This window comes from Polypterus senegalus, chromosome 13 (genome assembly GCF_016835505.1).
Source record: "Polypterus senegalus isolate Bchr_013 chromosome 13, ASM1683550v1, whole genome shotgun sequence".
Lineage (NCBI taxonomy): Eukaryota > Metazoa > Chordata > Cladistia > Polypteriformes > Polypteridae > Polypterus > Polypterus senegalus.
Genome location: NC_053166.1, coordinates 17,942,366 through 17,956,604, shown reverse-complemented (window position 1 = coordinate 17,956,604; position 14,239 = coordinate 17,942,366). Strand labels below are relative to the sequence as shown.

At 43.0% G+C, this 14,239-nt stretch overlaps 1 protein-coding gene across 3 annotated transcripts in view; it reads right to left on the bottom strand.

Annotated features, from left to right (window-relative positions):
* Positions 1–14,239, bottom strand: part of LOC120542238 (teneurin-2-like) — a 1,685,504-nt gene that overhangs the window by 211,799 nt on the left and 1,459,466 nt on the right. For all 3 annotated transcript variants that reach the window (XM_039774544.1, XM_039774546.1, XM_039774547.1), the window contains one exon: positions 74–259. In XM_039774544.1, the coding sequence (XP_039630478.1) occupies positions 74–259 (186 nt within the window). The remainder of the gene's footprint in view (positions 1–73; positions 260–14,239) is intronic.

Sequence of the window (14,239 nt, the reverse complement as noted above, 5' to 3'; positions counted from 1 at the left end):
TCCAAGACCCTCAAAAGATTGGTTGTTAATATAAAATAGTATGTGCCTGATCTGTTGCTTGGCGTTTGCCTACCGATGGTGCAGTGTTCTCCATTCCAGCCCTCTCTGCATTCACACTTTCCATCTTTGCAGGTCCCATGCTCTACACAGCGGGGGTGACAGACCCGCTGATCACATGCAATGCCAGTCCAACCTTCTTCACAACGGCATGCTCCATTCATACAGACACCATGAGTGCCACAGTCCACTGAACACACCTCTGAAAGAATGGAACAGAGCTTTATTTACAAACACTGGTGAACAAGCGGCTCTTAGCAACATGGAGACGATTTCATTAAAAGGAAGAAAAAAACAACAACAATTTCTTAGCATCATCTAGGGAGTCTATGGTTAGAAAATGATGTACCTGGTTAATTTACAGTCTAGTAAAACATTTAAACAAGTTAACTGTATAAATAAATGTACAAGTAGAGGCCAAAAAGTTGCAAACTCAACATTGAAGTGACTTGACATGTGCCACCAGGACGGTATGGAATAATATTGAACAGTGTCGAGAATCCTGCAGGTTGTGTTGCCTGTCATGGACGAATGGAGCCAATCAAATAAATGAGAACCCAGGGACCTCAGAAAGGTCCCAGTGGGTTCAGGTCTGCTCTGTAGAGGCAGGAGAACTTCACCGTCGACCTCTGAATATCACTGGGTAACCAAGCATACGAGCACTGGGTCATCTTTGAAGGCAAGCCAGAGCACAGAATGAAGGCAAAGCAGTGAGAAGCATTGGTCAAGTCTTCTGTGGAGGTGTACGTACCAAGATAAGTCCAACGTCAGAACCTTTGACTGTGGGACCATTTAAGATTCCTCTAAGTATAGGGCCACAAAGCATGGTGAACATGGCGAAGGATGGTTCATTGCAAATATCCTGACCTGTGGAGATCCAACAGACCATCCTCAACGATTAATAAGGATAATTGTTTACATTTATATAGCGCCTTTCTCACTACTCAAAACACAGTGAGTGGGGAGCCACGTCAACCACTACTGATGTGTAGCACCCCACCTGGATGATGCAAAGGCAGCCATTTTATATGCTCATTGCACATTAGCTGTTAGACGGTGAAAGAGTGACAGATAGTTAGCCAATTAGTGACAGGAGATGATTCAACACCATCCAAACTCTGCTCATTAGGGACAAACTGACAGAGATGGGAGTAGATTCATACCTGGTGGCATGGACCGTGGACTATCTTAAAGACAGATCTCAGTATGTGCATCTCGGGAACTGCAGGTCTGACATTGTGGTCAGCAACACAGGAGCGCCACAGGGGACTGTACTTTCTCCGGTCCTGTTCAGTCTATAAACATCGGACTTTCAATACAACTCGGAGTCCTGCCACGTGCAAAAGTTCACTGACGACACTGCTGTCATGGGCTGCATCAGGAGTGGGCAGGAGGAGGAGTATAGGAACCAAATCAAGGACTTTGTTAAATGGTGCGACTCAAACCACCTACACCTGAACAGCAGCAAAACCAAGGAGCTGGTGGTGGATTTTAGGAGGACCAGGCTCCTCATGGACCCTGTGATCATAAGAGGTGACTGTGCAGAGGGTACAGACCTATAAATACCTGGGAGTGCAGCTGGATGATAAATTGGACTGGACTGCCAATACTGATGCTCTGTGTAAGAAAGGTAAGAGCCGACTATACTTTCTTAGAAGGCTGACGTCCTTCAACATCTGCAATAAGATGCTGTAGATGTTCTATCAGACGGTTGTGGAGAGCGTCCTCTTCTACGTGGTGGTGTGCTGGGGAGGCAGCATAAAGAAGACGGACGCCTCACACCTGAACAAACTGGTGAGGAAGGCAGGCCCTATTGTAGGCATGGAGCTGAAAAGTTTGACATCCGTCGCAGAGCGATGGGCACTGAGCAGACTCCTGTCAATCATGGAGAATCCACTGCATCCACTGAACAGGATCATCTCCAGACAGAGGAGCAGCTTCAGCGACAGACTGCTGTCACCGTCCTGCTCCACTGACAGACTGAGGAGATCATTCCTCTTCCACACTGTGCGACTCTTCAATTCCACCCGGGGGGGGTGGGAGTGGGAGAAACGTTAACATTATGCAAAATTATTGTATGTCTGTTATACCCTCTTGTTATCACTCTTTAATTTAATATTGTTCTTTATCAATATGCTGCTGCTGGAGTATGTGAATTTCCCCTTGGGATTAATAAAGTATCTATCTATCTATCTATCTATCTATCTATCTATCATATAGTGCCTTTCATATCTATCTATCTATCTATCTATCTATCTATCTTGCCAACTATACTAATCTATCTATTTATCTATGGGGCCAGAACGAGTAAACCGTGCTGGGCAATTCAGCCAGGACTCTACTCTTTTTTAAAGATGCCCAGGGATCTTTCATGACCACAGAGACCTCGGTTTTACATCTCATCTGAAGGACGGTGCCATTTTTACAGCACAGTGTCCCAGTCATTGCACTGGGGCATTGGGATCCTCACACAGACCACAAGGTAAGCACCCCCTGCTGACCTCTCCAACACAACTTCCAGCAGAAATCCAATCTTTTCCTGGTTGGTCTCCCATCCAAGTAGTGGCTGGGCCTGAACATGCATAGCTTCAGGTGGATGACCTGTCCTGAAGTGCAGGTGGTGTGGCATAAAAGTCTCTTCTAATGCTCAGCACTGAAATAACTCACAGTAGTTCTCTTTTTAACTTCATCATTCAGCTTTAGGTATCACGGCAGGGGGAAACACTGGTACCCCTGCTTAATGATTTACCACCCTCAGAATCCCAGGCAGAAATCATCCTAGAATCTACACTTCACAAACCGCTAAGCAGTCCTCATTGTTGCTGATGCTCCAGCTCCAAAAATCAAGCAATATGGAAGTCATGGAATTCTCTTGCTGCACTGCAATAAACCAGTACATAGAGTGCTGGTCACCCAAGTGGTGACATTACAGTATATACAGTGGATTGAGATGATATTGAGGCCCTCCACTTTCTGCACATTTTACTATGTTGTGGATTTAGTTTTAGCAGGCAGTGTGGTCAACTTGTGAAGGCTTTGGACTTCATGCCCTGAGGTTGAGGGTTCAAATCCTACTACTGACACTGTGGGACCCCAAGCACATCCCTTTAACTTGCCTGTGATCCAGATATAAAAAACAAAAGCAACCAATTGTATCTCACATGCTGTAAGTTGCTTTGGATGAAGTAAAATAATTTAATTTTAAATGAATATATTTGACATTTTTGCCCGCTATTCTACATTCAGTAATCCATAGTGACAAAGTGACACCATGTTTTCAGAAGTTCTTAAAAAATCAGAAACCAAAATTTCTCATTCCTAGAGTGTTTCAGACTCTTTGATGTACCTCCTGTTTGCTTGAATTCTCCTGGAGATGTTTCTAGAACTTGACTGGAGTCCATCTGTGGCAAACTGAATTGTTTGGAAGTCATTTAGAAAGGCACACGTGTATGGGTATAGAAAGTCCTAAATTCATCCATCCATCCATTATATAATCCACTATATCCTAACTATAGGGTCATGGGGGTCTGCTGGAGCCAATCCCAGCCAGCACAGGGCACAAGGCAGGAAACAAACCCCGGGCAGGGCGCCAGCCCACCACAGAAGTCCTAAATCTCACCAGGCATTTCAGGACAAAAAACTAAGCCGTGAACTAAGCCAAACTCTCGGTAGACCTTTGTGATCAAACTGCATTGAGGCATATGGGGGTAAAACCATTTCCAAAGCTTAATGTTCTCAGGAGCACACAGGGTTCAATAACTGTAAAATGGAAGATGTTTGGAACCACTGGGAATCTTCCTAGATTTGGCTGTCTGGACAAACTCAGTAGTTGGGTGAGAAAGGCCTTGGACAGGTAGGTAACCAAGAACCCAAATGGTCACTCAGACAGAGCTTCAAAAGTCCTCTGCTGAGATGAAAGAACCTGTCAGAAGGATAATCATCTCAGTAGCACACGGAGCCAAATGAATCTCTGGTCTGTTGAGACAAAAACTGGGCTCTTTGGGGCAAAACTCCAAGCACTGTGTCTTGGGAAGACTTGGCACTGCTCATCACTTGCCTAACAGCACGGTGGTGGCAGCATAGTCATATGGGGGTACAGGGACAGGGATGGTGAAGTAAATGAGGGAAGGATGAATGCAGTCAAGTACAGAGAAGTCCTTAAAGAGAGCCTGCTCTGGAGTGTTTGTCACCTCATACTGGGGAGATGGTTCTCCTTTCAGCACAAAGCATACGGCCAAGACAACACTGGAGTGCCTTCAGGACAAGTCTCAGACCGACTTAAACCCACAGAACATCTGCGGAGAGACCTGAAGATGGCATATTAAAGACGTTTCCCATCCACCCAAATGAAGCTTAGGAAGAACTGCCAGGAAGACAGAGATAAACTGCCCAAATCCAGGAGTGTAAAGCGTGTAGAGACTTACCAAGAAGACTCCAACCTGAAATTGCTGTCAAAGGGGCTTCTCCAAAGTACTGAATGAAGGGTCTGAATACTTCTTGGAATGAGAGACTTCAGTTTTTGATTTTTATTAAATTGCAAAACTTTTTGAAATCATCTTTTTCACTTTACAGTTATGGGTTATTGAGTGTGGATGATGGACATATATGGCAAAGTTATCTATTCAAAATGAACTCGACAACACAATGACGTGTGCAGGAAGTGAAGGAGTCAGAATACAGTATGCTCTGAATCCCCTGTACCACTACCTTGTTTGGACAAGATTCAGTTATGCCAAGATGGATGGAGCCACACTGGCCATGTCACTTTGCCCCAGAATTTGAGGTTGGCCTCTGTGTGGAAGTGGTTGACTTTAACGTGGCTTTAAATGCAGGGTTGTCTAGTGGACTGGACTTTACACACTCAAGTTTTCTGGGTCAGTGTTCTCCTTTGATTAAGCCGCTAAATCTAGGTGGGCTCCAAGTATACGAAATCACCTGCTCGATGAACGGTGCTCGCTATAGAAGGGTGCAACATAAGATAACGTTTTTCAGTAGTAATGTCCTCCTTTGCCCCCAAGTGATTGAAAAATATCTGCCAGACTTCATGTTCCAAGGTTCCAGTTCCATCTATCCAAGGACGGATTGCGGACGGCGGAGGATGAGGTTCATTCTGTTATTTTATATAAATCTGACATATGTAAACTGCAGGACTCCTGCTGCCTATTCCAGGTAAGGCCACTTTGGACAGGCCCAGAATTATAAGACAGAAGGTCTGGTAGACATTTTCTATACATGGCCCAGAGAATTCTGGAATGTAAAACTGCTTGATTACCTCATGAAGTAGACGTGTGTAAAAAGCAACGTCTGTCAAAAGAATCTGTGTCCATCGCATACCTTTTTGGCCACTACTTGTGGGTATATATAATAAACTGCATATCTACGTATACACACAAATATATACTATCATACTAATATGCATATATACACACATACACATACATACATACATAATATAAAAAATACACAGAGACATTTTTATATAAACAAACACAATCACACACGCATTCATTTGTTTACTTATGTACATATATAAATGTATGGAGTTTATACATATTATACAATATATGTAAACCAACAACAAAACACAAGCTGATGAATATTATGACCACAGTCAGATTAAGGAAGGAAAAGTCAGAAGATGTTAGTCTGTTTCAGTTTCCAGCATTGACTTGACTCGGGGCTGTGCCAAACGATAAACTGCAATAGAACTCACAATTCAAGTGAATGGCGTGACTGGCTCCATGCGCCGCTTGTGCGATTTTTGTCAAACTTACATGTCTTACAAGCAACAAAGAGGGTAAAGAAGCCAGCACATATCTATAAAGAATACATTTCTTTGTGTGTGTTTCTTTATGTTTAATGTAAGTTCCGGGATTTCAGAAAGCAAACACACAGGACTTCTACTGGTACAGGCTTAAAATCAAAAATGTTTACTGGCTAACAGATGAGAACAATGAAAAGATGAAATATCAGCTTCAAAGATAAAACCAAATGAATAAAATACCAGGTGACCTGTCTGAATCTAAATAGTCCTATAAAAGAACATTAGAACACTCTGGACGAGAACAGGTCATTTAGCCCAACAAAGCTCGCCAGTCCTATCCACTTATTTCTTCCAAAAACATCAAGTCGAGTTTTGAAAGTCCCTAACATCTTACTGTCTACCACACTCCTTGGTAGCTTATTCCAAGTGTCTATCGTTCTCTGTGTAAATATATATATATATATATATATATATATATATATATATATATATATATATATATATATATATATATATATATATAATGTATATGCTTCATCGATCCCTCTCCCACCTGGACAGAGGCAGTGGTGCTGTAAGAATTATGTTTTTGGACTTCTCTAGCGCCTTCAACACCATCCAACCTCTGCTCCTTAGAGACAAGCTGACTGAGATGGGAGTAGACTCACACCTGGTGGCATGGATTGTGGACTATCTTACAGACAGACCTCAATATGTGTATCTTGGGAACTGCAGGTCTGACATTGTGTTCAGCAATACAGGGCGCCGCAGGGGACTGTACTTTCTCCGGTCCTGTTCAATCTATATACATCAGACTACCAATATGACTCGGAGTCCTGCCACGTGTAAAAGTTCGCTGATGACACTGCTATTGTGGGCTGCATCAGGAGTGGGCAGGAGGAGGAGTACAGAAAGTTAATCAAAGACTTTGTTAAATGGTGCGACTCAAACCACTTACACCTTAACACCAGCAAGACCAAGGAGCTGGTGGTGGATTTTAGGAGGCCCAGGCCCCTCATGGACCCTGTGATCATCAGAGGTGACTGTGCAGAGGGTGCAGACCTATAAATATCTGGGAGTGCAGTTGGATGACAAATTGGACTGGACTGCCAATACTGATGCTCTATGTAAGAAAGCTCAGAGCAGACTATACTTTCTGAGAAGGTTGGCATCCTTCAACATCTGCAGTAAGATGCTGCAGATGTTCTACCAGACGGTTGTGGCGAGTGCCCTCTTCTACGCGGTGGTGTGCTGGGGTGGCAGCATAAAGATGAAAGACGCCTCACGCCTGGACAAACTTGTTAAGAAGGCAGGCTCCATTGTAGGATTAAAGTTGGACAGTTTAACATCTGTGGCAGAGCGACGGGCACTAAGCAAACTCCTGTCAATCATGAAGAATCCACTGCATCCACTTAACAGTGTCATCTCCAGACAGAGGAGTAGCTTCAGTGACAGACTTTTGTCACCGTCCTGCTCCACTGACAGACTGAGGAGATCGTTCCTCCCCCACACTATGCGACTCTTCAATTCCACCCGGGGGAGTAAATGCGAACATTAATTTTATTTTAATTCTTTTCATTTTTATTACTATTTAATTTAATATTGTTTCTTTGTATCAGTACACTGCTGCTGGATTATGTGAATTTCCCCTTGGGATTAATAAAGTATCTATCTATCTATCTAAAGAAAAACTTCCTAATGTTCGTGTGAAATTTACCCTTAACAAGTTCCAACTGTGTCCCCGTGTTCTTGATGAACTCATTTTAAAATAACAGTCTCGATCCACTGGACTAATTCACTACATAATTTTAAACACTTCAGTCAGATCTCCTCTTAATCTTCTTTTGTTTAAACTGTAAAGGCTCAGCTCTTTTAATCTTTCCTCATAACTCATCCCCTGTAACCCTGGAATCAGCCTAGTCGCTCTTTTCTGGACCTTCTCTAGTGCTGTTATGTCCTTTTTTGTAACCTGGAGACCAAAACTGCACCCAGTACTCCAGATGAGGCCTCACCAGTGTGTTATAAAGGTTGAGCAGAACCTCCTGTGACTTGTACTCCACACGTCAAGGCGCTATATAACCTGACATTTTGTTAGCCTTCTTACTGGCTTCTGAACACTGTTGGGAAGTCGATAGCTTAGAGTCCACTATGACTCCTAAATCTTTCTCATAAGGTGGACTCTCAATATTTCGACCACCCATTGTGTATTCAAACCTCACATTTTTACTTCCTATGTGTAATACTTTACATTTACTGACATTAAATTTCATTTGCCACAAATCTGCCCAAGCCTGTCTGCTATCCAAGTCCTTCTGTGATGATATAACGGATTCCAAATTATCTGCTAATCCACCTATCTTGGTATCCTCTGCAAACTTAACCAGCTTGTTACTTATATTCCTATCTAAATTATTTATATATATTAAAAATAGCAACGGCCCTAACACTGACCCCTGCTGGTCACCACTCTTAACATCGGCCAGTTCTGATGAGGTTCCTCGCACCATCACCCTCTGCTTCCTGTGTCTGAGCCAATTCTGCACCCATCTAAAAACATCACCTTGAACTGCCACTTCTTTTTGTTTGATGCCCAACCTCTCCTGTGGCACCTTATCAAATGCTTTCTGAAAGTCCAGATAAATAATATCATAAGCCCCACTCTGATCTTATCCTTTTGTTGCCTCCTCATAGAATTCCAACATGTTAGTAAAACACGACCTCCCTCGTCTGAACCCATGCTGATTGTTCAGAATAACTCCAGTCCTTGCCAGGTGTTGCTCAATCTTATCCTTAATAATTCCCTCCATTAATGTTCCCATGATGCATCACCTTTGGTTGCACATTGATGAGAAATTTGTCTGATCCTGTTCATTGTCCCCTAATAAAAACACCTTCACCAGATCTCGACACACTGAGCACTTACGAAAGGTTGAAAGTTCACCAAATGAACTCCTCTACAATGCCAGAGTTGAATTCATTGCTGCCCACTGCCACATGTTTAATGCGTCCACCTATAGAACATCATAAAACCACATTTTGCATTTACCTTAGCCTTTGACAGCTGGTGGGTGCTCGGACTTAGCTGGCTGTGGACCAAACAAAAACCAAATGCAATATCTTTTTACTTTGGCTACATATGCACAAAGGACGGAGTATTGTTGCTGAGGGCCAACTTTCTACAGAGTTTTCAACTGATTTATACCTTTGTGGCCTCCCTGAATACAATCTGACCCCTTTCAGTGTGCTGTCTGTGTTTGTGTGTGTCAGGATATGCACCACTTGACCAGATCAGTCACTCAGCCTGATTTAGCACAGACTCTGGCAGTGTTAATTATGAGAACACTGGAGCAAGCTGGATGAGAACAGGCCATTCAGCCCAACAAAGCTCACCAGTCCTGTCCACTTAACTCTTCTAAAATAACATCAAGACGACTTTTGAAAGTCCCTAAAGTCCTACTGTCTACCATACTCCTTGGTAGCTTATTCCATGTGTCTCTGATTCTCTGTGTGAAAAAAAACTCCTAATGTTTGTGTGAAATTGAATTGTGTCCCTGTGTTCTTGATAATGTCATTTTAAAATCACTGTCTTGCTCTGCTGGCCTAATTCCCTTCATAATTTTAAACACTTCAATCATGTCACCTCTTAATCTTCTTTTCCTTAAACTGTAAAGGCTCAGCTCTTTTAATCTTTCCTCATAACTCATCCCCTGTAGTCCTGATATCAGCCTAGTCGCTCTTCTCTGGACTTTCTCTAGTGCTGTTATGTACTTTTTGTAGACCAGAACTGTACCCCGTACTCCAGATGAAGCCTCACCAGTGCATTATAAAGCTTGAGCAGAACCTCCTGTGACTTGTACTCCACACATCAAGGCGCTATATAACCTGACATTCTGTCAGCCTTCTTAATGGCTTCTGAACACTGTCTGGAAGTTGATAGTGATGACTCCACTACGACACCTAAATCCTTCTCATAAGGTGGACTCTCAATTCTCAAGCCTCCATTCTGTATTCAAAGCTCACATTTTTACTTTCTACGTGTAATCCCTGTGTTCTCATTGAACTCATTTTAAAGTCACCGTCTCGATCCACTGGACTAATTCCCTTCATAATTTTAAACACTTCAGTCAGATCACCTCTTAATCTTCTTTTCCTTAAACTGTAAAGGCTCAGCTCTTTTAATCTTTCCTCATAACTCATCCCCTGTAGCCCTGGACTCAGCCTAGTCGCTCTTCTCTGGACTTTCTCTAGTACTGCTATGTCCTTTTTGTAGCCTGGAGGCCAAAACTGCCCACAGGACTCCAGATGAAGCCTCACCAGTGCGTTATAAAGGTTAAGCAGAACCTCCTGGGACTTGTATTCCAGACTTCAAGGCGCTATATAACCTGACATTCTGCTAGCCTTCTTAATGGCTTCTGAACTCTGCCTGGCAGTTGATAGTGACGACTCCATTATGACGCCTTACTACTTCATAAGGCCTACTTTTGATTTTCAGACCTTCCATTGTGAATTCAAAAATCACCTTTTTACTTCCTATGTGTAATACTTTTGATTGACTTACAATAAATTTCATCTGTCCAAGCCTGGTTTTAGTGCAGCCATAAGATATCTAGGCCATGTTAGCATCCTAACGAGTCTGAGCAAGGATTTGTTCTACAGAGATACAGTGCCCTCCACAATGTTTGGGACAAAGACACATTTTTGTTTGATTTCCCCCTCTGCTCTACGATTTAAAATTAAAAATCAAACAATTCAAATGTGATTAAAGAGCACATTTCAGACTTTCATTTAAAAGGATTTGCAGATATTTTACTCACACCATGTAGACACTACAACATTTTTTTCTGCATGGACCCCCATTTCTGGGCACTATAATATTTGGGACAATTGGTGTCACAGGTGTCTGTGATTCCTCAGGTGGGTTTCATTGCTTCATAAAATACCTCGGCTTGCTTCTACCCTTTGGAGTTTGTAGTTGCCATTGTTCAACAGGAGGACAAGAGCTGTGCCAATGAAATTTAAAGAAGCCATTAAGAGGCTGATAAACAGGAAGCAAACTACAGGAGACATCACTGAAACGTTAGGATGACCAAAATCAACTGTCTGGAATATCACATTGGTGGGCTCAGTAATCACAAATGGACTGGTAGGCCAAGGAAGACCTCCACTGCTGACAACAGAACAATCCTCACTATAGTAAAGAAAAAGCCCACAAACTCCTCTGCGACAGATCAGAAACAGTCTTCGGGGGCAGATGTTGATGTGTCAGAGATGACTATCAGTAGAAGAATACTTCATGAATAGAAATACAGAGGACACGCTGCAAGATGAAAACCACAAAAACAAGATGGCCAGATGACAATTTGTGACAAAGGACTTCAAAGAGCCTACAGAATTCTGGGAAGAAGGTCTTGTGGACAGACAAGACAAAGATGAACCTGCATCAGAGTGATGACAAAAGCAGAGTGTGGACACCTGAAGGAACTGCCTGAGATCCAAAGCAAGACCACCTCATCTGTTAAACATGGTGCTGGGGGTGTTATGGCTTGGGCATGTATGGCTGCCACAGGTCCTGGCACAATTCTCTTCATTGATGATGAAACTGACGATAGCAGTGGCACAATGAATTCTGAGGTGTAGAGAAACATCTGATCTGCTCAGGTTCCAGTAAAGGCCTCCAAACTCAATGAATGGCACTTCATCCTAAAACAAGATAATGATCTAAACCTACTTCGAAGGCAATGCTGGAGTTTTTCAAAGCTAAAAACTGGAAAATCCTGGAATGGCCAAACCACACACCCAATTTTAATCCAACTGAGCAGGCGTTCCATATGCTGAAGAGAAAACTTAACCTTCGAAACAACCAGGAGTTGATGATGGCCGCATTAGAGGCTTGGCAGAGCAGCACCAGAAAAGACCCTCAGCACCTGGTGATGTTTATGAATTGCAGACTTCAAGCAGTCATTGTATGAGAAGGATATCCGACAAAGAACTAAATATGGCGGCTTTAATAGACCTGCCATTACTATATCCAAATATTATGGTGCTTGAAATGGGGGTCCGTACAGAAAAAAGTGCTCTCATTTCTACACGGTGTAACCGAAGTATATGTGAATCTCCTTACAATGAAAGTCTGCAATGTGCTCTTTAATCATATTTGAATTGTTGGATTTGTGATTTTAAACTGTCGAGCAGTTTAGGGGTACACCAAGGAAGAATGTGTCTTTGTCCTAAACATTATGGAGGGCACTGTAATTTTTCAGTTTTTGCAAATTGGTCTGCAAGATTTTACACATTTTTAGAAAAAAAAGGCACATGCTGCCTTGTAAGGTTCCAAGAACAGCTCACGTGCAGCCTAAAAATAAGGCATAGTGTGGCAAAATGGGCATGAGGTGGTGCACAAAAAACAGTGATCAGAAAAAAATATGGAGTCAGAGAACAGGAGACATTGAAGAACAAGAGGGTATTCCAGTAGTAGATACCACAGAAATTTCAAGATGTAATACTGATGAGTCCACATAACATGCTTAAATATTAAATTTGACTTAAATATTACATTTGAAAAGGTGGCAGGTGTGTTCACAGAGAGGAGTGTAACCTAGCAACAGGAGACGCTGTATGTGGAGCAAAGTGGCATGCAAACTGGCATTTTTAAAGGGACACTGGCACAACTATCACATAAGAAGTCTTAATATCAGACTGGACTTGTCTTAGCCTCATAGGAGAGAGATTTAGTACACACATATGGACGGGAGAGAGCATGGCACCTGCCTGGTCTGATGCTAATAGGATAAACTTCCTTCATGTGCCCTATTAAGTCATGCCATTTTCTAACCTGCTTAATCCAGACCAGGATTGTGGGGGATACTGAAGCCTAACCCAGCTAGCATAAAGCTCAAGGCACAAACAAACCCTGGACAGAGCGCCAGTCCTTTACAGGGCAAACAAATATCCACACACCAAACACCCACCTGGGCCAATTCTCCAAACATGCATGTGTTTGGACAGTGGGAGGAAACCGGAGAACCTGGAGGAAACCCACATGGAGAAACTCCATACAGGGAGGATGCAAACTCTGGTCTCTTTAATGCCAGGCAGCGGCGCCACCTCTGCACCACTGGGCTGCATGTACTCTATTAGACATTGTCACACACGTGCGCATGGGAGGCAGCTAAAGGCCCTGAATGAGAGTAATTCCGTGCCAAACCAGGGGGTGGCGGACTGCACTAACTCTTTCTCTCATTACTCTGCAGACAAGTTATGGGAAATTCTGCCTAGCCCTGATGACATCACTTCTAGTGCCGGCCTCAATGGTGACACTTCCGGTCCTGGGCATAATGACATCACTTCCGGTTCCAGCCCCAGAGATGATGTCACTTCCTCCACTCTGCCTTAAAACTACCATTTTTTGCCAACAGGGCAGGTCTGTACTGGACTCCAACCTGTTCACATCTCTTTTGATTACTGACTCCATTTTGCAGAAAGGGAATAATATACGGGTGGCTGCCCCAAACCTTTTTTGTGACTCTTTGTCGAGTCTTTTGTGACATTGGCATAGTCGGCAGGATGTTGGATTTCCTGAGGAACCAGGATCCTCAAACTAATACATACCCAGGTGGGAAAGTACAGTGGCTTAGTTTCTGAGTGGGGACTCTGTCGAATCTTTTGTGACAACATTTATTAAGGAAAGACCAGTGTGTGTGTATCTGTGTGTGTATATAAGGAGAAGTTCGTTCTGCTCACGCTCAACCACAGCCACTAGATGGTGCATGCATGCACTGCACTTCTCGCTATGAAAGACCTGTGTGCAGCAAATACAGCGGCGCAACAACAACGTCAACAACCAATGACACAACGTCGAAACAAAGCAAACATCATGGCTCAACAACGTGCAAGTGAAACACCTCAGCAATGGAGGGCAAGGCTTGAAGTTTTCACTAAAAACACTGTCTGCCTGGAGCTGGATCCCAGCTCCTTGTCACTCCAAATTCAAATTATTGTATATAAACTGATCAAAAAAAATTAAAGGAACACTTTTTAATCCGAGTATAGCATTAAGTCAGTGAAATGTCTGGGCTATTGATCTGGTCAGTTAAGTAGCAGAGTGGGTTATTAATCAGTTTCAGCTGCTTTGGTGTTAATGAAATTAACAAGAGGTGCACTAGAGGGGCAACAATGAGATGACCCCCTAAACAGCAATGAATGGTGTAACAGGTGGAGGCCATTACCATTTTTCTCTCCTCATCTGTTTTGTCACTGGTTTTGCTACGGTCATTGTCACTTTTGGAAGTATGAGGACCCTACAGGGGAGGCATAGGTAGTCCAACTTCTCCAGGATGGCTCATCAATACGTGCCATTGCCAGAAGGTTTGCTGTGTCTCCTAGTGCAGTCTCAAGTGCATGGAGGAGATTCCAGGAGAC